Source organism: Eupeodes corollae, chromosome 1 (assembly GCF_945859685.1).
Source record: "Eupeodes corollae chromosome 1, idEupCoro1.1, whole genome shotgun sequence".
Lineage (NCBI taxonomy): Eukaryota > Metazoa > Arthropoda > Insecta > Diptera > Syrphidae > Eupeodes > Eupeodes corollae.
The window spans coordinates 210,618,145-210,643,516 of NC_079147.1; the positions used below are offsets into that span (position 1 = coordinate 210,618,145).

General features: G+C 32.8%; 2 protein-coding genes across 2 annotated transcripts; one reads left to right on the forward strand and one right to left on the reverse strand.

Annotated features, from left to right (window-relative positions):
• Positions 1 to 380: 380 nt before the first annotated feature.
• On the forward strand, positions 381 to 9,954 carry LOC129943522 (cysteine-rich hydrophobic domain-containing protein 2). Its single transcript, XM_056053032.1, has 3 exons — positions 381 to 1,755; positions 7,829 to 8,039; positions 8,126 to 9,954. The coding sequence occupies exons 1-3, from the start codon at positions 1,619 to 1,621 to the stop codon at positions 8,291 to 8,293; spliced, it is 516 nt and encodes a 171-aa protein (XP_055909007.1). The 5' UTR covers positions 381 to 1,618; the 3' UTR covers positions 8,294 to 9,954.
• A 3,925-nt stretch (positions 9,955 to 13,879) lies between these two features.
• Positions 13,880 to 22,211, reverse strand: LOC129943521 (bromodomain-containing protein DDB_G0270170). Its single transcript, XM_056053031.1, has 2 exons — positions 20,999 to 22,211; positions 13,880 to 15,046 (listed from the first exon to the last, which is right to left on the reverse strand). Exons 1-2 carry the CDS (start codon positions 21,906 to 21,908, stop codon positions 14,154 to 14,156), a joined length of 1,803 nt encoding a protein of 600 aa, XP_055909006.1. The 5' UTR covers positions 21,909 to 22,211; the 3' UTR covers positions 13,880 to 14,153.
• Between the last annotated feature and the right edge of the window lie 3,161 nt (positions 22,212 to 25,372).

The following is a 25,372-nucleotide window of genomic DNA, read 5'->3' on the forward strand; positions in this document are numbered from 1 at the left end:
AAATAATTTTTTTCAAATAGCTTGATTTGTTGTAATATTTACATATTAAAAATATCCGTTTTTTCACGATTTCAAAATTTGTCAACCCGGACGTGTCAGCTAGTATTTGAATATATTATTGCAATTGTTTGTATGACTGAAACTACAAATAACAAACCATTTTCGCCTATTCTATCTGATGACTATGTTGCGAAGGCAGCTAAATGTCCATTTTTACATTTTAATTAACCACGACCAACTCTTCTGTAATTGTTTTTCCATGACATACGGAATAATTGATGCAATTTATTTAAAACAAAACCTCATTACCCACTGTACTATTCCTTTCCATTTCTACCAACATTCAGAAACCACAATACGAACAATCTCCTTTGTCAAAATAAAATAGAACAAAAAAAATATCGTAGCCTAGTTTTCTTTTCAAGTGTTTTTCTCGTCTGTTGCAATTTATTTCCCAACAATAAAATAAACCTTTTACTTCCCAACAAACAAAAATAATAATAAATTATCTCCCAATAACAAAATTCAGACTCTAAAGTTAACTATTCCCCAAATAATTTGCATCAAACCTAAAACCGTGAAACAAAATCAAAAAAATAAAATATGGAAAACTCATCGTCGGATTATTATAAAATCTTTCTTCGTTGAAAAGAAAAAGAATTAAAAGAGAAAAATAAATACAAAATAAAAAAAGAAACCAAAAGCACAAGAGAAAAAAAAACATAATTTTCTTTTTGACGTTTTCTTTTATTTTTAAGAAGCAGGAGACGAAGAAGGGAAATTTATTTCCAAAACATCGAAATTTTGTTTTCATATTTTGTTTTATTGTTTCGATTTGGATTGCATGTTGTTAGCTGTTTCTGTTTTGTCCAGTTTCAGCAGCGGTAGTGTGTTCTTGTGTTGATTTTAATTTTGATTGAATCGAAACTGGTGGGCTGAGAGTTGACTCCCCCAAGACTCCGCGACCGCACCGACTCCCACTTGCCTTTTGCCTTGCCGCTGCCATACCGTGTTGCTGCTGCTGCATTTATGATTTTCCGCTCGCGCTCGTGGTCCGTTTCCGTCTCCCTGTTCGTCTCTCCATTCCTCAGGGATTAAACAATTCACCGAGAAAAACTATAAAAAGCCAGAAGAACACTCGGCTGTTTTCTTTCATTGGAAAATAAATAAATTTGTTATGAATTTTATAATTTTTAGTTTGTTCGTCTATTTGACTTCCTTCTCGTGATTAACCCAAGTTTCTCTTTTTGCAACTGAAGCATTAAACGGACCGCAAAGCCATCGCCATCGCTATCGCTGTCGTTGTTGTCGTCGTCGTCGTCGTCTTCCTCGTCCCTTCGTCATCATTTGTGTATCGTATCGTTGTAGTTCTGTGGTTGCTTATTGCTTTGTGGTGCAAAATGCAAACGTGAAAGCTGTCCGCATAGTCTTCTTTACTTCCCTCTCATTCCTCCTCCGTTGTGTGGTGTAACAAACGAAAAAAAGTGGAAATTTGAGTTTTTATTGTTTTAAATAAAAGATATCAAATAAATTTTAACAAATAAACGTGTTGCCAACCAAGAGCAAATATCCAAACCGTTGGAGGAACAGAAAAGTCTAGGAGGATTCTATTGAGTGAATGACTATTGACTTGAATGAAATGGCTGATTTCGATGCAATTTACGAGGACGAACAGCTGGAAGAGTATTATGAGGATCAAACAGTTGCACCTGTGCCGGATCCCATCGTTATTCGGGGAGCAGGAAATATGACAGTGTAAGTACATACTACTATTTGTATTTGAAATATTTGCAACGGTATTTTGTTGCTTAATGTTTTTACAGATTAAAAGTTTTGACCTTTGTTGTGTTCCCTATTTCAAGCATCAAGGTTGATTACACATAGTTTTAAAATTAAAACGAACTTGGACTCACTACTTCACTACAATCCACGTTTTTTTTTGTTTTTTTTTTTTGTTTGATTTTTACAGTGTTCAATTATTTTTTCGAAGGTTATAGTAACACACAGAGGGACTCCCCTATCCAAACCCTCAATATATATTTTTTCTCTTTGCTTTAACTTACATATTTTCTTGTAAAATTGCAACACACTTCTCCCAATTGAAAATAAAAAAAAACTTTGTGCAAACAAAGAGTTTTGAATCGATATTGAGTTACCTTCTACTTGCTAGATACCTACCTAACCTATGTTCCTACTAAGTGAAATTACATCCAATTGACACGTTATGTTCGATGACAAGATGCGAGGTTTTTTGAGAGAGCAAAAGGATATTTTGCAAGGCTACCTAGTGCCTATAGGTATAGTTTGTATTGATAGTCCCCTACTATTGGGAGTCGGAGACCTTGGGTATTGTTTAGTTTGATTATACGTTTCCAATAAGTTTTGATAGGAACTTAACCTAATTGTTTTGTTTTTATTTAGAAAGATGGTAGCGAATAAATTTAACAAGCCTCAAGAGAAACACAATTTTATCTTCATAATGATAAGATGTACAGTTTACGTAGACTATGATAAAATATATTTCATGCGGATTTTAAAATGTTTTCATCATTTAAAACTACAAAAGGAAGAAGATGAAAAACACATTATTGACTTGTGCAATAGCTTGTAGATAACTAGTCAAGTAAGTCTTATGGCTTACGAATCTTAAGTCAAAGCCGTGTTTGCTTATATGTCGAATTACAGGCTGAGTTGCAGAAGCGTGAATAATATATTTACCCTAAAAACATCTGTAAGTAAATTAACCTAGTTTACTATTACGGATTAACAAAATTTGATGTGTGAAAATGGGCCCAGGACTCCAATTTGTCACGATAAGTATTTAATTTGCGGAATTTATCATGGTGTCAAATGCAGTGTCTTAAGATTGTATATTGAATATATTATGTAATGTTACTTTTAAAAGACACTGAGACACTGATCTTCGAAACATAAGGTTAACATTTTTTAACAATTTGGTTAATTGTTAAATTAATTTTAGCAATTTACAAGTCTTACTATCTCTCTGAACAATTTTCTAAAATTAAAATCACGAAATATTTATTTCAAATTTTAGTAATTTGCTGAATCCATATGACTCATATGTACATACATTTAATCTTATAAGAGCAGTGGAAGGAATGGTGCAGTCTACAGTTGAGAGTTCAAATCAATAGCTCCGTTTAAGCGTATTTGCTTTGTTTATTTTCACGAAAAGACACTTTTTAGACATGTTTGGTTTCAACTAGCAATTTACTAGTTAGCAAAGGTTTAACATTTTGGAGCCCCTTAGTAAATTACAAAATATTTAGCCAATTGCTAACTAGTAAGTTGTTAAAACCTTAATAATAGGTTCTATACAATTTTGCGCCATACTTTTTAAGTAACCTAAAATTCATTCCAATATAGTTTATGAAAAAAAGGCTTAAATCTTCTTTAGTCTTTGGAGCATTTTTTAACATTCGGAAAGAAACCGCAAGGTTATAGGTATAAATTTTAGCTAAAGCTTTAGTGAATCTTAATTATGCTACTTTATGCTAACGCATAATTAAGGTTCAATTTCTATAACGTGCAGAAATATCTCATCCCTTAGTTCTTGAATTGTTCATAGCTTAATGATGTAAACTTATCTTTTAATTTTTACCAAAGATAGAAGTCCAACCATTGTGAAATCGCTTGATCATCGTGGCGGATAATTTTCGCCGTCATAAAGCAAGATAACCAGCCATTGAATTTCGCCCTCAAAAAATGTAAAAAATGTGCGCAACACTTCATCATCTTCAGTTCCTACGCTCGTTTAAATACACTACTTTTGTAAGCTCGATTGATAAAGCCAATTTGCTTGTAGCACAGTTTGCTGTTAATTTGACGATGCCAATAAGTGACATGACTCCTCCTGTACTTGAAAGCGTAAACTATTCTTCTTTCGCACTCGTACAGTTGCTAGTGTACTAAAAGATCTTGACATTCACAAACCCGCTGGCCCGGAAAGTATCCCTGTTATTGTTCTGAAGAGGTGTTCTTCGACGCTGGCAAAACCACTGCGTAAGCTTTTCCATCTGTCCTATTCTACTGGTCTCTTACCGATTGGATGGAAAATTGCATTTGTCGAGCCTGTCCCTAAAACAGGCGAATCCCCCTCTCCTTCTGATTATCGTCCAATTGCACGTACGTTCATTCTTTTCAAGAATAGAAGGTCCACTGGTAATCTCATGGTTTATCTCACCAAACAGTGGAACAAGTCTTTACATCGTTTTGAAAAAGTAAGATTATTGCACTCGATATTTCAAAGGCATTTGATAGAATTTGGCATCAAGCTCTTTTATCGAAAATACGTGCTGTTGGTATTGATGAATCTCTTCTTTGTTGGGTTAGAAATTACCTACGGACTGTTCAATTCAGGTAGTATTGAACGGGTTCAAATCTGATGTCCACAAAATAAACGCTGGTGTGCCTCAGGGCTCCATTTTGTATCCGACGCTTACTTTTATAAATGATATTTTGACTGAAACTTTTAGCCCACTACATTGTTTCGCTGATTATAGTACCCTCTGCTTTAGTTTTTAGATCCTCATTCTTGTTCTTCGGATGTGGACTACGAACGGCAGCGTATGATAAGCTCATTAAATTCTGATCTTCACAGTATTGTTCAATGGGGATTCTAAAACCGTGTAGAATTTAGTGCTTCAAAAACTCAATGCTGTCAACTGTCACAAAAGCGCCACCCTCCCCCAATGCCACTATCCATGGGTGGTACTTCCTTCGAGGAGATTGAACAACTATCAATCCTAGGTATGTGCATCACAAACCACTTGTTGTGGAGTGATCACATATTTGACATCGTCCAAAATGCTCCTAAGTGTTTAGGTTTTCTGCGACGATGCAAGAAGTTTTTTACCCCGTCTGATCTGACTATAATTTACAAAGCTGTTATTCGTCCTTAACTCTAGTATAATTCTTATATTTGGGCTGGAGCCCCAATAAAGTACTTGAGTCTTCTGGATAGAAGAGATCGTTCTATCATCGAGATATTAGCTTCTCTTGAACACCGCTGCAAGGTCGTTATTGTTATAAACAATGCTCTAAAGAAATTGCCAGTTGCATTCCTCCCCTTAAACAATTCAACCTTAATACCCGTACTGCTAGGAATGCCCATCAGTTTACATTTGAGACCAATTTCGGACGTATTTTAATTACCGAGATTCTTTCTTTAGCCGCACTACGCAAATGTGGAATGCTCTACTAATCTTTAATCTCTTCATAGCAAACACCATTTCCGGTAGTAATTTGGTCAACCTTGTTTAGGTAGAAATATAGCGAAGATAAACCATTCCAAACAGTCACTCTTTGTGAATTCCTAACTCCCATCTCAATTGTATAAGCCTACACGATTAAATTTGTCAAAGACTGAAACAAAGAATTGTCAAAAAGAGTTTGGCTAAAAAACTTCACAAATAACATCGTGCGTTATAGTTGGAACACCCTTTAGTTCAAGAGAAATTGAAACTGAATAAAAACTGTTATTCGTACGTACAAACGGAAATAAAACAGTTATAAAAAATCTGTCTTATATATTATATTTTGTTCCAGAGCAAAAGAAGAAGAGTGCGCATAGTAATAGAAAACAGCATTTGTAGAGTCCATTCCCAAAAAAGGTTAATCCTCCTCACCTTATTATTATCGACCGATTGCACTTACGGCCCATCTCCCCAAGGTCATGAAAACGGCGGTTAATTATCAGCTATAGAAATATCTCGAAGATCGAAATCTTCTTAATGACCGGCATTACGGCCTTAGGTCCATTGGTGATCTCATTGTACATCTTACCGAACATTTGAACATATCTTAATATCAGTAAAGTACCAAAGTAAGATTATTGCACTGAACATTTTAAAAGCATTTCATAGGGTTTAGGTTGAAAATGTGTGCCTTCGGTTTGGATGAAACACTCCTCCATTTGATTTGAAATTACCTATTTAGTTGTGCAATACAAGCACATAGTATTGTATGGTCCTATGCCTGAAGTCCTTAAAATAAATGCTGGTATGCCTCAGGGCTCTGTTTTGTCTCCGGAACTCTTTCATATTTGTATTGGGTAGCGCTACAGTCCTGTGTGAACTAGGGCCCCACCCAACAACCTTTACCATCTAGGTCAATCCCCAGCTAGATGTCTGCAGTTTCGCGCTCCAAGCGGGGTGAGGTCACTTTCCACTTGCGCGCTCCACCTGTCCAGTGGTCTTCCTCTACTGCGATGTCCTGCGGATGTGTGGATTCAAAGACTTTCCGGGCAGGAGCATTGGTTTCCATGCGCTTTACGTGACCCAGATATCTTAGTCGTTGGACTTTTACCCTTCTTGCTAAGTCTACGTCGCTGTACAGCCTGTACAGCTCGTCGTTCCATCTTCTCCTCCAATCCTCTTCGATGCATACGGGACCGTAGATCACACGAAGAACTTTTCTCTCGAACTGACCCAAGGTGTTTTCATCTTCTGCTTCTGCACAGTATGGCAGGACGGGGATTATAAGTTTCTTATATATCGACACTTTGGTCCCTCGAGAGAGGACTTTACCACTCAATTGCTTTCTTAGCCCAAAGAAACAGCGGTTAGCAAGAGTTATTCTGCTTTTGATCTCAGCGCTGGTGTTGTTTTCTGCGTTTAAAGCAGAGCCTAGGTAAACGAAGTCCTTGACTACCTCAAAGTTACTTCTGTAGAGGTGACGTTTTGACAAAGACGTCGGTGTTGTAGGTCCTTTCTTGATGACAGCATGTACTTTGTTTTGCCCTCATTAACTGTTAAACCCATTTTTGCCGCCTCTGCTTCAATACTCACAAAAGCCCACTTGACATCACGCTGAGTTCTTCCGATTATGTCAATGTCATCAGCATATGCTAGTAAGTGGACAGACTTTTGAAAGATAGTGTCTCTAGTGTTGACGTGTGATCTCTGCACTATTCTTTCAAATACGATGTTAAAAAAATCGCATGACAGCGCATCACCTTGTCTAAAACCTTTTTAGTAATGATCAACTGTCTGCAAATTCTATTGTATTAAATTATTTCGCTGCCGATAGTACTCTTAACTTTTTATATTCGTTTTGAAACTCACATCCCTCTTCTTCCGATGTGGAACTGTATCGACAAAATATGATAAGCTAAATAAATTCCGACTTAAACGTAAAGTGGGCAATAAAAAATCAAGTAGAATTTAATGCTTCGAAAACCCAATGCTGTTTTGTATTGTAAGTCAAAACGCTTTATATCTTCCTTTCCATTATCCATAAATAGAGGTTGTATTATTAAGACTACAAATCTTGATAAAAATAGCTAGCTGCATTCCTCCCCTTAAACAGTTCCACCGTAATACTCGCGATTCTAGGAATGCTCAACAGTATAACCTCGAGCCCAACTTCGGCCGTACTTACAATTACACAGTTTCATTCTTTAGCCGTACTACGCGAATGTGGAATGCCTTATAACACCCTGTGTTTCGCAGTCCATGCAATATTCAGGAATTCAAAAACAATGGGCACCGATATCTCCTTTAAAACCCTCTCTACCTTTCCTAATGCTCAAACTCTGTGTCTGCATAATAGAAATATCCCCTTGAGTGTGATCTAATTATAAAAAAAAATCCAACCGCTCGTATTAATGCTTGATTTCGACATTGAACAATTTAAATTAGAGTTATTTGATCTGGCGTTGTCTTGAAACAAAATCAAAAGTGTAAAAATAGTGGAAGAATAAAGTTATATAAAATAAATCTTCCTTAATTTCTCCTGGGGTGTGCTAATCTGTTACATTGTATAATGTTTATTTCTTATCTCTTCTTTCTTTTTTTTGTAATTTTAGATTTGGTCTCAGTAATCGTTTCAACTCGGAATTTCCAACGGGGCTGGTTTCTCGCGTGGCACCCGAAGAATTCAAAGCGACCATTAGTCGTATAAATGGCATTTTAAAGAAAACCCTTCCGGTCAACGTTAAATGGCTTTTCTGCGGTTGCGTTTGTTGTTGTTGCACGTTGGGTTGCTCTCTTTGGCCCGTTATATGCCTAAGTAAAAGGGTATGTTTTTTTTAAGTTTGTGTAATTTTAATATTTTATAAAAAAAAACATCCACAAATAATTATTTGTATGTTATTTCCTTTTAGACGCAAATAATGCTGGATAAATTACTTGAATGGGAAAATAGTCATTTATATCATAAACTTGGTCTACACTGGCGACTGAATAAGCAACAATGTGATTCCAATTCGATGATGGAATATGTTATTCAAATCGAATTTATACCGAAAACACCCATTTATCGTCCTGATTAAAGTCTACAGTTTTAATTTAATTAAATAATAATTTTGGTTTTGGTTTTTGTAAATTGTAAACAAAAAACCAAAACAAAGCATAAAATTAAAACTGTAGAACTTTGAGGCTAGTTATATACACACATTATAATTATTATTACAAAACAAACAAAACACGGAGTTTATATTATTGTTTGTCTTTTTTGGAAAACAAAGAAGAACAAACAAAATAATGCTTAAATATTACAATAACTTTTAGCTTAGAGAAAAGTTTTTTGTTTAATTTTGTTTCTTATAATTTTTATTATACTAAATAATGTTGCTTATTTTCCTCACCATATCAGCCAAGTTCGATGCACGGAGGCTGTTTAATGCTACTAATTTGTTACTATTTCTGTTAAAATTATTAAATAACTACTACACAGAGAATATACATTTTTATATAATCTAGCATTTGTTATGTTCCAATAGAGAAATGAAAACAAATATTTAACTAAATCTCAGTCAAGCGTAAAATCCTATTTGTTGTTAACTTCAACATTAAACACACATTCGTTTTCTTACTAAACAAAAATAAAAGATGAAAATAAGAACAACTTTATTTTGCTATCAATGTGAATCGAATTTAAATCTATTTTGCAATGTTCCAAAACTTTACTAATCCCTGGATGGTTGCGCTGATTTTATAAGTGAATGCATATCGAATCATTTGAATATACACTTTTGAAAAATTATAAAAAACTAATTCGATTCACATCTGGAAGGAGCCCCAAAGCTATCATAGATCTGATAATTTTAAAGCAATCAAATTAATCAAACTATCAATTCGATGCACATCTATAGCAAAATAAAGACAGCTTATGTTTATTAAACAAAAAATCTAACAAAGTGTTGCGTTTTTAGCAATCTCGTATTTAACAAATTTATTATACATTTACTATATATTTTTTGCCATTAGTTGTTGAGTTAAACAAAAATATTATTATAATGTTTTGAACAAAGAAAAAGAAATGCACTAATTTTATTGTAAATAAGAGAAATGGAGAAACATAATTGTAAATAATATAAATAAGATATAAAATTGAATTTAAAAATAAACATTTTATTGGAATTAAATTTATAAGAAAAAAAAAATAAAATTACAAATTAATATATAAATGCCTATCGTTGCTTGAATTTAAAAAAACAACGTTTTTTTTGTAAATTTGAAAACAATTTGATGAAGTTTAATGTCTCTAAGGACAGTGATAAAAATTCTAATTTGAGATATAGAAATAGGATATTGTGTGCAAATTTTTAAGACTTTTTGCTTCATTAAAATACAAATTTAAAACAAAATAAAAGAAAAAACTAAAAATGAAACGCATAAAATAAAAAATAAAACAAAAGAAAAACAAGTCCTCCAAAAAAGCCTTCAAGCAATAAAAATTAATTTAATACAAAAAGCTTTTTTAAACGAGCTTTCCATTCACACTGTCACAGTTATTTGCACTTAAGAAGGAAATCACAAATTAAAAAAAAAATTAAAAACAAACATAACTATAAAACAAAAAATTCTAAAAATAAAAAAGTGTCGAGTCAAAATGTAGACAACTTTTAAGCAAACACGTAAGACTGGGGCAAAAGTGACAACATTTTATTAGTATTTTATTCAGTATTTTTTATTTTTTAAACACAAACTTGTGTTCATTTAAGATTTAGTTTAGGCAGGGTATTACTATTTTTGCCTTTGAATCATTTATCCATATTTGGAGTAATGATATTGTCTACCAATTTCTTCACTTTTCTACAAACAAATAAATAAGCCTTTCGCATGGTCTGGCACTTTATAAGATCAATTCTGTTTCAAGATCAAGGCTATTACCATGAACCATGCGTAAAAGTTCATTATACAGAGTTAACCAAAAACGCACAAATCAATTTTAGTTCCTTATACTGATCATGAATTAAAGTTGATAACGACAGATTTGATTAATTATATTCAACATAGTTGTTTAGCCTTACTGGTCTCCTCCTGAGAGTACATCTATTTATGGCACAAAAAGCACAAAAGATTAGCGAAATGTACAAAACTCTTGTGTCATCAAACTATTTTATTATTAAATTTTAAAGCATTTGATTTATTTCACGGTTTTTGTCTTTTGCAAGGAATTGACAGTTTCTCCAAATGTAATTCTTGTCATGAAAAGTGCTCTCTCAAATAAGCCGTTCAGTTTCGGCACACCAACTGTAGGTTCCCTCCATTTCTGACATTTCTCGCACGGAGAAATGGTTGAGAGTTGTAAGTCACTAGGCCCTGTTTCTTTACGATATGTTCCGTCCCCTATCTAGTATTTCAATATTGGTGAGGTTCAGACAAACTAAGAGACTTCATTTGCAGTCAACTGCATTTTTTGAACGTACATTTGAACCAAAGCAACTACATAGTTAGTTTTTCAACTGTCATACATTAAAAAACTCAGAACTTTGCTTCACCGACCTCTACTATCAAAAACGTTATTGTCTAGACAACAAACAAACATTGCCCACGCAAACTAAAACTCCTTCGCGATTTGTATTTTAAAAGATTATTAGTTATTTCTTTTCCAATTTTAAATAAAACATTGTCCAGAAAATAAATAACTCATAGAGGAATAAAGCTCAGGGGCCTGATTATGAATTTCGCGGCAAATCGTTTTCAATTCGACGTTTCAAATTCGACTCGCGTCGTATTTCCTTATTAACCAATTCGCGGCGAAGCGAAAATAGTTCTTCCTATATTCCAGTGATTTGACACTTTTGGTTTGACTTTTTCTTCCTCTATTCCAGTGATTTGACACTTTGGTTTGACAGCTTTCCACAAATTTTGTTTTGTTTTCATTGAATTTGTTAAATTTGCGGTGATTTCTCCAATAAACAATATTAGATTTAAAAAATGGGATGAATTTGTTGCAAGAAAAATAACTCCATAAACCCGACGAGAGCCAAAAATTGATGTCGATTTGTTTGCTTGTTTTTATCGTTCCTTGTATGAATTTTATATCTTATTGTGGATTTTGGATAATTTATAAGAAAATTAAAATAAAGCTAACTCACATTTTTATCCACGAAATCGAACAGTGATTAATAATAAACCCTCTTGCAACTCGCCAGCAAACATTATGACATTTCAAATTCGCCTTCGAATTCGTTAATTGGTCGAATTCAAAACGAAGAAGGCGAAATCGAAAGCAATAATTGAAAAATGGCAAACTCGAAAAACAATTTGCCTCGAGCCTCATAATCAGGCCTCAGTTTTCAGTTGAATGAGAGAGATTTTCTTTGACGTACTTTCCAGTCAACTGGTAAATCGGATACTATAAATTTGCCCTACTTTCAAGTCCCTTATGTCGTCTGAACCTGTCCATTGAAAGGTAAATTTTGACAGCTTTACTAAAGGAAATTGTACGTTAGAGTAACCTAACGTAGGATAATTAACATACAATTTAAATTCATACATTCAGGCGATTGTTTCTCTCACTGCATGTAATTCATATTTAAAGAACATTTTTTGACATCGTCAAGAGGCATCTTTTACCTTCCATATCTATTTAGCATTTTTTTTGACAATATGAATATTAAGTAAGTCCTCCCCAGGAGATAGCTATTATCATAATGGCTAAGGAAGTTTCTACGAGTTGTTTTTTTTTTTCAAGGAAAAGCAAGTAAATGTAAAATTGTATATGGTTTAATTCAACATTTTCGGTTTTGTTATAGAACTTCTTTGAACGGAGAATTTTGATCGTGACTTCTCTTCGTCATCACATATTTTTCTGATAGACATGGTTGATTGTTTTACAAATGAAATATCAATACATTATTAAAAATGGCTATCCTTAAGTTATTACAGCTTTTAAGTAGTATTAAAGTCTCTTGGATTATTAAAATTTGTATCACCAAATTCATCAGAATTTTGGGGATTCTAATTTTGAGGAACACGTAGCAATATCAAAGCATTTGTGTTTCAAAGTTGATACAAATGTATTTTGGTCTTTTAAATACACTGTGACTAAAGCCAATTCCGAAAATTTTGTAACGGTATTATCTAGTTTGAAAATTAAACTCTAAAGTTACTTACAAAATTATAATTTTTTTTTTCAAAAATAAGCTTTATTTCAACTTATTGTTTTGCCCCAGACTTTTGTGTTTTGTAAAAATTGTTTATTCTTGACGGTTATCTACATTTAAAAATAAAAAAAAAACAAACAAAACAAAAATTGAGACTGGATTGTAAGTAAACACAAAAACTTTCGTCGTTATAATGCTTGTTGGCTTAATTTTTTATTGAAAACAAACAATGAGCTTTTGTTATTTGGTTTTCATTTTTTTACGAAGTGAAAAGTAAAGAAAAATAATAAATTGGCAGTATTAAAATAAAATATAAAACAAAACAAATACCGAATATTGATTAGGTAAATTTTGGTTTTTAGTTTTTGTTTAATCAAACTAAACAATATAAAATAAAAATACAAAACAAATTTACTTTTATTTCGGAAATGAAAATAATATTTATTTTAATATTTTATTAAAATAATTAATTTTTGTATTTATTTAATTAATATATAAATCATTTAACTGATTTCTATTTATTGAATTTATTTTCATTGTTTAATATTGATTTTACTTAAATTAAAAAGAATGGAAGAATTTATATAACAACACAATTATATATTTTAAATACTATATAATGTGAAAATATATAAAACGAAATATAGATTGTAAATAAAGAAAGAGGACAGAGGAATAAATTATAAATAAACAAAAACAAACTAAAAATGAAAGCAAAATACACAACAACTTGATAATAGATTAGAGGATTTGTATTAATTTTTAAGTAAAACATTAAAGAAAAGAAAAATATATTATACTATTATTTGATTTCATATTAATTTGAATTTAAACGATGAACTTAGTTAACTAACGAAAATAAAATATTATAATGAAAAACAAAATAATTTAATGCGGATTTTTATTCACTTAGTCTGTTTTTTATAAGATTTGCAAAAAATTTGTGTGTTTAGATCTCTCCAAATACTGATTGTTGAAACATTGAACATCCAATAGGAAACAAATGCAAGTAACCTATTACCTGGTCTCTTACACAAGTATTCGACTTTAAAACTTCGTTTTGTTCCACTTTTCGATAATGGCAATGGAAGCCAATTTCATCTCTCCGACTTATGTCGTCTAACCTTATCTTTTGGTCTTTCTTTGAAGGTCTTAGGTTTATTGCGATTCTAAGACGTATTTAATAATAGTCTTGAGCTTGATGAGATATTTTTTCCAATCATTCAGCAAACAATCGTATTCCGATATGATTGTGATTTAAAAGTTCTTTGAGCTGATGTCGAGAACATTAATAGGGTTCGAACATTAAAACAAAAAGTTGATGTTTTTTTGTTTCTTCTTCCTTATGCAATGCAATAACACATTTCAAAAGGCGTTGAAAATGAATTGTTATTTTTTCAAAGAAGTTGGAAATGATTTATTAATGAAGAATAAATAAATACGATACAAAATACTTTTTTTTTACAAAAAATAGTTTATTATATACTTATACTTGATTATTATGAAAAATAATATTTAATTCTCTTAAAAAATAATTTATTTTCATTTATTTTAACGAAAATTAACCTAAAAAAAAAATAAAAGTAATAAAATAGAATAAATATTTCAATGGAATGATAATTATTTATACATAATAAATGTTGTGTAACTTCTAAATTAAAGATTAATAAGTCTTTTCTGGTAACAAATGGAATGATCATCAGTAGTTCACAATATTAGTTGTGGCTCCAGTCCACGCACGTGTTCTCAATTGTTTGTCTTTTATCTAAATCTTATTTTATTCTAATTCTAATTCCTATTCATCTCTTGCCATTGATAATTCTTGGTTGGTAGAAAACATTCGTCTCGCACCATCTAACAATAATTTAGTTTGATCTTCGAAACACCGCAGAAGCATGGCATCCTGTTGCTTCTGGAATTCGTGTTCTGATTTGGCTAAATCCATTTGTTGCTTAAAGAAATCATCGATCATTTCACGTTGAATTTCTCGCAATGATGAACTCATCTCTCGCATGGCTTTGCCATAGGTCACGAAGGGAATGCGTGATGTTTCGGGTGGTGATTCTCGTGGGTCATCTTCGTCGGAAATTTTTGAATTTTTCGAACTTGGAGCTGGTGATTGGGTGCCTTCAGAGAGATCTGGAATGTGTAGACGCTTCTTTCTTTTACGCAATGTAAGCACTGGAATCTTCTTAGACCGGTATTCGTTTTGAATGGGCTGTGAATCGACTTGATGTTGATTGTGATGAAGATGATGATTTACTTGTGCCATTTGGGAAATTTGTGGTTTAGAAGGAAGTTGAATTTTCATAAATGGTATTTGCTTAAGCGGTGGTGGATGTGGTGTATCTGATTGTGTTGACAATGGCAGGTATGTAGGCGGTGTATATCTATGAAGAGGAGGCATAAGCGGATCAATCATGGAACTATCCACTCCATCCATGGAATCACCATTTGTTGAATGTTGAGAATGAGCCAAGCTTGAGATTTCAGGTACTATCGGTAAATTATCATCTTCTTGTTGTGTAGACGGAGATTGCGATGACGGTGACGGTGATGGAGGTGGGGAAGTAAGTTCTGGTTTAACATCTGGGTATTGTTGGGAATTCGAATTAGAAGGTTCATCATGTACGTGTTCATGTGGAAAGGATGCATCAGCTGCTGAGTTGTTATTATTGTTTTCATAATCTAAAATAAAAGTAAAAGGACAGGTTTTTTATTTAGTTTTCAAATTACAATTCTGTGTTGTAAATTGGAATTTGAAATATATTGATTTTTGGTATAATTTATTTTTTTAAGAAATTTGAAGACAATTTTAAATAAAGTCAAAAATAAAAAAACCAAAGTATTCTTAAAAAAAAAAATATTAGAAAAAACTATGTAACGACGAGTTTTTGAGTGTAAATATGAATATACTTAAAAAAATACTAAACATAAAGTAATCACATAATAAATTCTTAGCATTTTTTAAAAACTGACAAACAAAATCCAAATAATTTTACAAGTTATGTAATATTTGAACTCAACAAAATTGAGAAGCGCTCCAAAAGACTCTTCTATTAGTACTAGTTAAGTAAGGTCAAAAGGATTCATTTTTTTTTACCACTAAAGTTTCAAAATAAACCCTTTCGGACTTAGCGTCTGATATTCTGATATGGTCATAAGAAAAATATTAGTCATAGGTTAAACGACAATGGACATTTTGGCCACCGTTCCAATAAAATTCAGTGTGATGTAATTTATAAGGATTTATATATAAACATAATCACAATATTATCGTTAAATAAAAAAATGATTCCTGTGTTTTCGTTTTGTATCATATTTCTTAAACCTTACGCCCTAGTACGCCCTAAGCGTTAGTGACGAGGTTTCACCTTTGTACCCTCCTCTACCCTTTGTTTTCACCTCTGACCCCTGTGACCCTAATGGACTTTGTTACCCGCTTTATACGTTGACATGTGGTCATACACTGGATTGACTGTTCTGCTACTCAGATGCAACAGCAAAATCGTAACTGTGTGATGAGGCTTTTACCACGCAAGACACAACTCCACTTATTGACAGGCGATCTGTCAAGATCAAGACCAGAGTCATGAGTCAAGAGTAATGTAAAAACATGCTGATTTGGAGGTTTGTGTACTAATATTATTTTTTATTAGTGGGCCCTACCGTCTCATATCTTTAAGCAAAGCTTTTAATATATGCCTTTATAAGGTTTTGAATCATTGGGATGAGTATTTTTTTTCATTCGATACCAAAAAAACTGTCAAAAAGTGTTTGAGGAGACAGCTGAACTCTTACATAAACCAATCCAGCATAAGCCGTTTTGGACGTTAAGCTCACACAAAACTACTTGAGCGTCATCAGACCGTGCTTTTTTTATTGTTCTATCTATCTTACCTTTTACTCGTCCACAGATTTGTATGGGAGAGTGGAAAAGAGTATGTTTAACCTGAACGGTTGAACGGATTTCAATGAAATTTGGCAAACATGTTAAGATTGGTCTCATACATGCTTGGTAAAAATTTGGCCAAGAAAAAAATATTAGAAAAAAAGTTTGAGGGTTTTGATGGGAGAGCGGAAGAAAGTCTGTAAAATCTGAACTATTAAACGAATTTTAATAAAAATTTTCACACATGTTAAGAGGTTTTTAATGTTATATTTAAATACAAGTTTTTTTAGTAAAATCTTAACTTTTTATTTTGAACAAAATATTATTATTATTATATACAATAAATAAATAGATAAATAAATACAAAAAATAAATAAAAAACAATTATGAAGTAGTCATTTTATAACGCTAGCGTCTGCGCTCATTTGAAGTATTTTCTTTTTTGCCTGTGGCCTTAAACCTGTTATTATTGGATCTGAGTATATGAGTATATGATACATCACATCTTCATTCGTTGCAATTCGGCTGCAATTTCTCAAATGAAACCTGCGGTAGGCTTTATAATCCTTATTTCGGCATTCTTAGGCTGCCTCGGAGAGCGGAAAAGCACAGCTTTTAATTATTTCTTCTTTATGGATCAAAACCTTATGTACGGTTGCTGGCATATTGTACCATTTATATTCCTTAACACAAAGTTATGCAGTTTCCCACATGTGTCATATAATTTAAAATATCATAAAACTTTATTGTTTTTCGTGTGTTGTTTTCAAGAATATTGAATTCAAGTTTAACAATTTTCAGGCAGAAATAAATGGTTTCTCAAAAGTCGAAATTCTCAGACCTGGGTCAATGTATTAATTTTGTTTTATTTTTAAAATAAAGCTCGACATTTTTTCTTAAAATAATGTGCTTAACCAGTTCATTCTGACAATCAATCTTGTTGGTAAACCGATTCAGTGAAACATTTTTGATCATAACTTCCACATCTGCACGTATCTGCAGCTGTTTCTGTGCTTTAACATGAATGTATGGAGCATATGCTGGCATACTTAAAGTTACAAAAAACCATTTTTTCCTAGTACTAAAGCTTTAGACTACTTATAGAAGGTACATTTTATAAATAATAATTTTTTTAGAATATCGAAAATAGACCAATTAAATTATTTAAGAAGCTAGAGAATTTATTTAAAGGAACTTCGAAAAAAAACATCTCAAAATTTGTTGAAAATACGGTTCACGAATTAGTAAAATTATTTTTCAACTTTTAGGGCTTGTATGAACATACAATATACATATATGTTAAAAATACTTTTAAATCATACGCTCGGGTTATCTAAGAGTAATTAAACATAAAGTTTAAAAGGATTAAAATTATTTTTTTCCGCTCTAATGCCGTTTTAATGATATAATGACTCATCACTGTTGGAACGGGGACCATAGCCCATTCTCCTTTAACCGAATGGTAAAATCGTCCAAAAATTAAAGAATCCGACGGATACTGTTAATTGTCGAACTAACCCTTTTTTATATTTTCAACATAAGTTTCAAATAATGCCACACAAGAAATGCTGACAATTTTCCAAACATTTCAAGCTTAACATTTTAAAATTAACTTGTCTATTGAATACTAGAAGACATATGTATGTAGTTGTCCACATAACTGGTGTTTTTGTATTGTTTTAGGTATATTACTAGTCCAATTTGACAGTTGTGACTGACGTCTGAACAACGCTTCAAAATTTAGTAAAAGAAGTTTTTCGCATAAACTAATTTTGTTTAGCTATGAAGCTCACTTCTGGTTGAATGAAAAAAAACTGACTCATTTGAAGTGATGATAATCCTAAAGTGTATAGTGAGACGAACACTTATGTACATTTGGTGCGTTTTAAGGATTTGTGAAATCATTGGCTTACGAACGTTACAGTCAATGGTGAGCCATAATTACTGATTTGAATATCCATGATGTGCAACAAGACAACACCATAACATGTCACACAGCTCGTGGTTAATTTGATTTATTAAACCATTAGTAGAAACATAGTTTGACTTGACGGAGCCGTGAATTGGCCTCCAAGATGTTGCGATTTACTCCATTTAACTAATTTGTATGGGGATGTGTGATGTAACTTGTCTAAATTACGTCCGAGCCAGTCGCAAATGTTATATATATGTACATACGTACACGTGTCAAAAATAATATTTTGATTATAATGCTAGAAGATTTTCTTTCTTTTCATGTCAATTTAAAAAAAAAATCATTTTTGTTTTATTCCATTTCAAAGTACTATACTTCTTTAAAAAAAAAACACACTAATGTACCTGCATACTTACGCCCGGGCGCCAATTTAGAACCATAATTAAACGGATTTCTACCACTTGTTAGCCTTATGCAAATTATATTTTATCTAATCCACATTTTTGCTATTAAAAGAACGTTGATTTGATTTCGATCATGATAATCGGAAAGTTAAATATATTAGGGTGTACTTACGTAATTTTTTATCATAGGTATAAAATTATTGTGAAGGTAATTTAATTTATTGTTCGTTCGAGCTGCTTGATATTTTAAAAAATCATAAATTAAATAACATTAATTTGAAGTTGATAGCGTGTTTTTTTTGTATCAGTTAAACTAAATTTATTTAAAGTCGAAATGTGTTTTTGCTAGTTTTTACTTATGAATGACGAAAAAGGAATTTCAAACATACAGACGTACTAACGTACACGCAATGCACTCACATTGCTCTAAAGACCATAAGTTTAGATTCTTGGGACCTTGAAACGTCCGAGAAATGTCAAAATTATCAATTCAACAAATGCTACCTTTTACAATTACTTCCTATCAGAAGTTTAAAAAATATATATCTAGGGTTTATAAATTTAATTTTGTACCTATAGAGGGTGTTTTTTTCAGAACTTTGAAATTTAATGAATTAAAGATGATTCTTTTTCAAATAGCCATGAAATGTACTTTATTCGAAAGAGAATCATTTGGCAGCATAACTAACTTTATAGCTAAATAAAAATGGGATCGTCAGCAATCTTGTTTTGGACCCATTCACCGCACATACATACACCTTGCTAGGTTATCCTGTGGCTTCAATTCTTGTAATATTAAACCAATCTAAAAATAAAATACCTGACAATTGAAAAATGGCTGCCAGGTCAAATAATATTACCAAATTAAATTTCTATGCCTCTATAAAAAAACACCCGTTACTTACTAAGAACTCTCAAAATGATTTCCTCAGAAAACTCAAAATCTTAAGCAACAAACAAACTTCTTATTGTAGGTACATATTTCTTTTCTTCATGCTTCATTATAACAACAATCACTCGTAATTTATATTCATTAATGAAAATTAGAATACCTAGTAAATAAAAAACAATTAAGAACATGAAAGTATACGTGGTCTCTAATACTTTTTTGTTTTATACAAATAATAAATGATGAATTAATCTTCACACGCATAAACAATACTCTTACTTCATAAACCTATCTATAACCCATATATTATTTTAAACAAATATGGTTTCCGTTTAAAAATAAAGTGATTCATAATATTTAAGATAAAAGCGTAAGCCGAAAACTCAAAAAACACGGCCAGATATCTCACTATACGCATAACCAATACCAAGAATATAAGGAGAAAATAAAAACAACAACATTTGCAATCAAAGCACACACGCCTCTCAATATTGTAGCAAAAAACCACCTGTTGCCATTCAAAAAAAGCTTATGTCTAGGTATACATTTGTACGAAAGAACTCTCATTTCAAACATACATAGGAATAGCTTCCTATTGAAGTTCTAATTTATGTATGGCCAAAGACGAAGGTAATTTGAATTTCCTCAACATTTCTTGGTAAACACGTACCTAACTATATTTAATTCTCTCTTATCGAATTCTCTTTTGATTCTTGGGAAAACAAAAATCACCAACCCTCAAAATTCAAAGAGTCCTATAGTCAGACTCATGTACCTACCCATAGCCAATGTTTCCATGAATCCAAAAAATTACAAACAACAAACTGGTTATCAAATAAAAATATAAATAATGTCTACCTGTCTGAATTTACATCGAAAATAAGAAAGATAGGTATTTCCTACACACAAGTCTTACGCATATACACAGTACGAAAACAAACATAAGAGATTACCAACCTTTCTTATAAGGTATTCGAATCGAACCCTAAAAAAAACTATACTCAGGCTCACAATCCCTATCTTCATATTGGTAAATACTCTCGCTCTCCCTTTGGCATACCTAATAGCCCATGTATAGTACGTACAGACCTATTATTTCAAAGATCCACAAAAAACATAAAAAGACTCGAAAATAGAACTCACTTCAATACCTGCGAGCAGAATTATTCCATTACTTCCCATACCTATAAATTTACCTGTAGGTGTAACTTTCGAGATACGATAAACCAGATTCAGATTCACCCTATACGAGCGTAATAATTAATTTCAAATGCACAAGCAACAAATCCGCATAAAGAGAAATCCATAAATTACTCGTATATTATGTACTTAATTCAATTTGGAGGCAAATGACGAAAAAAAAATATTTTAAAATATACAAATTTCAAAAACCACCACCTTTTTCTCAAACCCACAATTCCTACAAGTAGGTATATACTTCCAACTTACATACCTAACTAAATATTCTATTTACATAATAAAAAATTCCATACGCAAAAATAAAATACCTATATGAACTATAATATTCTCCAAAACTCACCATCATCAATGGGTTCATCCTTTACCACCCCCAATCGATATCCAAAAATAGGGTGTTGCATACCGAAACCATTAGTATCCTCTTCGTGCTTAAACGACGACCGAAATCCATTTTTGAATTTATTCCTTCGCATTCCAATTCCACCGAATCCATTTAAATCAGCTGCATAATTTCTCCCGCCATTAAATAACGTATTCGCCATCGTCGTCGGTGTGGATGTCGACGATGACGACAAATTTAAGCTGCCCTGTACATTCGATATAACCGGCAAATATCCATCGTTACTTCCTGTTGTCGATGCGGACGCATTCATCATCTCATAACCACCACCACCAACACCACAAATGTCACTCATCATCATGTTACCATTGACGTTACCGTTGCTATTACTGTTACCGTTACCTATACCGCCACCTCCATCATCATAATCACCGCCATCGTATGATGACATTGAACCGTCATTTTGAAATTCAGCCGTTAAAAGCTCATCGAGCGATTCATAAACTTCTAACGGTATTATCTTGGGTACTTGGTGCACGCGGCGTGACGTCATGTAGGTCGATTTCAAAAATTTCCATTTTGTCCAGATTTGTTGAAAGTTCTTTTTGCGAAAGCCGCGATCGAACATTTCCTTCTCGACGCGGCGAAAAACCGCTTCACTGCGTACGGTCTTGTCATTGAGTAGCGGTAATAGTTTTTTCTCTCGTATTATTTGCAAAACGGTTAGCATTTCCTGTTCACGCCAAAGGTTGCGTTCTGGTTTTTCAGAACGGCCAGTTAATGCCACTGGTGGTGTTGTTGTTGTTGTTGTTGTTGCTGCTATTGGTGTACTAAGTGATGTTGTGCTCATTTCAGCAGCAATTGCTGATGGTGTTGGCGATGGTAATGGCAGTATTGGTGTCATCATCATTGTGTTATTACTAGTTATAATTTTTTATCATCGATTCTCAATTTTGCCAGCTTTCAAAAAAATTCGAATTAGAAAACTCAAAAACCCTCATGAAACAAAAAATCACTTGTTAAACGAAAAACTTCAGAGAATCACAAAACCAAGCAGCCAAGAGAGCGAGCGAGCAAGCGAGAGAGAAAGAGACGTCAACGTCAACGCTCACGGCTCACGACGACACGACAATGAGGACGAGGGCGAAAGCGAAGGCAAAGGCGAAGGCGAAGACGACGACGACGTTCAAACGAAACGAACGAACCTACACCGTCAGCGATTATTTCAATACTGTCAGTTTCAACACACACCAAAACTGTTCCAGCAACCAGCTCTGCCAGCCAAGCCAGAAAACAGAGCACATCAAAGTACATACCCAAGTATAGAGTGTTGTTGTTGTTGCTGGTTTGGTTTTGGTGCTGTATTTTTATATTTTATATTTTTCATACTACAACTGCCTCACTCAAAATCTCCATCGAATTGGAAATGAATGGCGAGGCGATTATGAGCGAGCTTGTTGTACGAACGAAAGAGGAGATAAACGCGCAAACACCAAGTATTCAGTATTATTCACATTTACGAGCGACGACGCTGCTGCCGTTAATGTCAAAAACCCTCATTGATTGAAGTCAACTCGATTCTATACCTTACTCTACTCATAGCTCATACAACATCAACATAGCTTATAAATGAGCTACAACAAACGTAACGTTCATCGTCGTTTTCAATTCGTTGACGCGTCGTCGTCATCATCAACATCGACATCGAAATTTATATTAAAAACAAAAAACTTAACTTATTCTTTGGTACCTATCGTTCGTAATATCGTCGTCGTCATTTAAAAAAATTGTCTTGAGAAGAAAAAGTTCGACTACAAAGTGGTTAGCGGCAGCGGTGGAGGGTGATTGTGTGCTGGTTTTTCGTTTTCGTTATTTCACGAAAACGTGTCTTGGAACTTGGAATCTCTGAAAAACCAGCAACAATCTGAGAAACAGAAAAACCTCTTAATTCAATTCAATTCAACGAAGAAACGAACGACGAACCAACAAACGGGGCAAACCATCATCAGTTGTTTCAGTATCAATACCAACATTTCAGAGCCGTAGTCAATGAAATTATAATTAATCACCTTTAAGAGGGGAAATCAATGCAATGACGATATGAGATGAGGAGAACTACTTGTATTTGAAAATGTCTTTTTAATGTTTTTAGTTTCGTTAAGTATTTTTTATTTCGGTTTTGAGATTCGGATCGATTGAAAATGGGGTGACATTTTTTAACTTTCACTTCCTCGTTTTGTGTAATGAAAATCAATAAATTACACATTTTTCACTCTCTTGCGCTTTTTTGATTTAAAATATCAACAATATTTGAAAACATATTTTATGCGGTATTCTAAACTAATTGGTTGGTTAACAATGCCAAAATTCTTCGATATGCCAAAACTTTAAGTTTCTTCATTTTGTTTGTGTTAAATTAAATGTTTTAACTTATAGTTCAATTTAACTATAAAATATGTTATTTGATTGAATATATACAGTACAGTTCAAAATTTAGTGTCAAACTTTTAACTTTTGAGCAGTTTATATTTCTAAGATTTCTGAGAATTTTCTGAATCAGATTGACAGAGCACTATTAACTCTCACTTTAACGAACAAATTAACTTTGCATTTCTGTTCATCCTTTTTGAAGTGTGCGATAAAGAATTCTTGAGAAATCAAATCATAAAAATTCTGTTCTCAGATTTCTGACAGCAAAAGTGAGCAATTTGGTTTATATTTATGAGAGTAGCTTGCTGCTGGTCCTTGAAACAACTTATACCCATAACCAGTATTGGAATTTATTAATTATGCTTAAGTTAAGATATGATAATTTCAAATTTCAAAAATTAAGTTATTTTTTTTATTTAAAATGTCGCTTAAGGTAAAATGGCAGGAAGGGCCGGATATAAACTGTCACATTTTCAAATTGATAACATTTATTATGTGGAAATTGACAGATGTCAATTCATTTTGTATCCTATTTCCTTATCTTGGCATAGTTCAAAATAAAAGCTTTTAAGCAGATCTCAATCGTGAGTTTTTCAATTTTTCATTCTTCGGTGGTGGGATCCATTAATATGCTTTATGTCTAAATATAATAATACGAGTATTTTTTTAAATTTGATTTGTATTTTCTTGTTAAGGATGGAAAATAATAAATGTCAGTTTCAGCTGCAGTACAGTGCCATATACTCTAAATAGTTCACACAATTGCTGTTGTATTTCCTTGATTGTTTTAATAATTACATCTTACATCTTAAGGTCTTGAATCGATTGTGGAGCGTTGGCATACACCTCATCCTTCATGTGGTTACAACAAAAATCTTAAGGCCCAACTATAATAGGCATAAGCAAACATAAGCTTATGTCAAAAACCCAACGAAAATTCACTTAAGTTTGTGAAATTACTGCGGATAGCCATAATGCAATTTTGCTCACGTATCTACATGTCAGATTTTACTTATGCGGCGCGCGACTGGGATCGCTCTTGCTTAAGTTTGCTAAAGTTAACGAAACTGAGAAAAATTGAACGAAACGGAGCTAGACTCCATTATGTTCACTCGTATTGAAATTCTTTGCATTCGCACGTTTACTTATGCGCGCATATGCTAGCTTATGCCTATTATAGTTGGGCCTTTAAGGTCTTAAATGACAGGATCTCGTTACCTCTGTAAGAAAAAACACGATCAGGAAACTTTTCTTGCAAAACTGTCAACTGTGATGATAACTTCAGATTTTACATACATAAATGCATTGTTTAAGTTTTTATTGTTTAAATTTTAGTAAAGGCGTAAGTTTTACTTGTCAAAAGTCAAATAATGACAGCCTCAAAAGATACAGCCGGTGGTCCAAATATCTAGCTCTTCAAAATGAAACTTGTTATTGGAAAATCCTATACAAGAAGTAAATGTTTCACTCAAGTCCAATATTTATCAAGGACGTGCAATTCTTAAAAATTTAGGGATTATCTCTTACCTCCCTGTCTCTATTACCGGGTACTTTAGCAAAGCTTCGTTAAAAAAACTTCAGAAATAGATATGATTTTTTGTTTCGTAGCCAATCAAAACTACAATAGTGTTCTAGATCCCACTATGATGAATCTTATGGTCAGTATGCCTAGGGTATGCAAAGTGGCTAGACTTCGATACACCTCTGCTTCTCACCAACACAACATCACACAAAAACGATCACTCAACCTACTTCACTTGCAACATCCACCTTGATCTAAAACATGTTTTGGAACTTTGTGCGTTGCCGCAGCCAATGGTTTAAATAAATTTCAAAAACCATTCCATATATGAAATGGAAAAACTTTGTTTACGAGTCGCCACTTCTTCACAAATGATCCCCCAGAGGAGTGCGAAAGTTGTAAAGAAGTTCTCTCAATCTGGC

Bases quoted from the DNA above. Each gene is read 5' to 3' on its own strand.
- LOC129943522 (XM_056053032.1), top strand. From the start codon at position 1,619: ATGACTATTGACTTGAATGAAATGGCTGATTTCGATGCAATTTACGAG. The intron at 1,756-7,828 runs GTAAGTACATAC...TTGTAATTTTAG, and splicing joins GGAGCAGGAAATATGACAGT to ATTTGGTCTCAGTAATCGTT. The intron at 8,040-8,125 runs GTATGTTTTTTT...ATTTCCTTTTAG, and splicing joins TTATATGCCTAAGTAAAAGG to ACGCAAATAATGCTGGATAA.
- LOC129943521 (XM_056053031.1), bottom strand. From the start codon at position 21,908: ATGATGATGACACCAATACTGCCATTACCATCGCCAACACCATCAGCA. The intron at 15,047-20,998 runs GTGAGTTTTGGA...CTTTTATTTTAG, and splicing joins GGATGAACCCATTGATGATG to ATTATGAAAACAATAATAAC.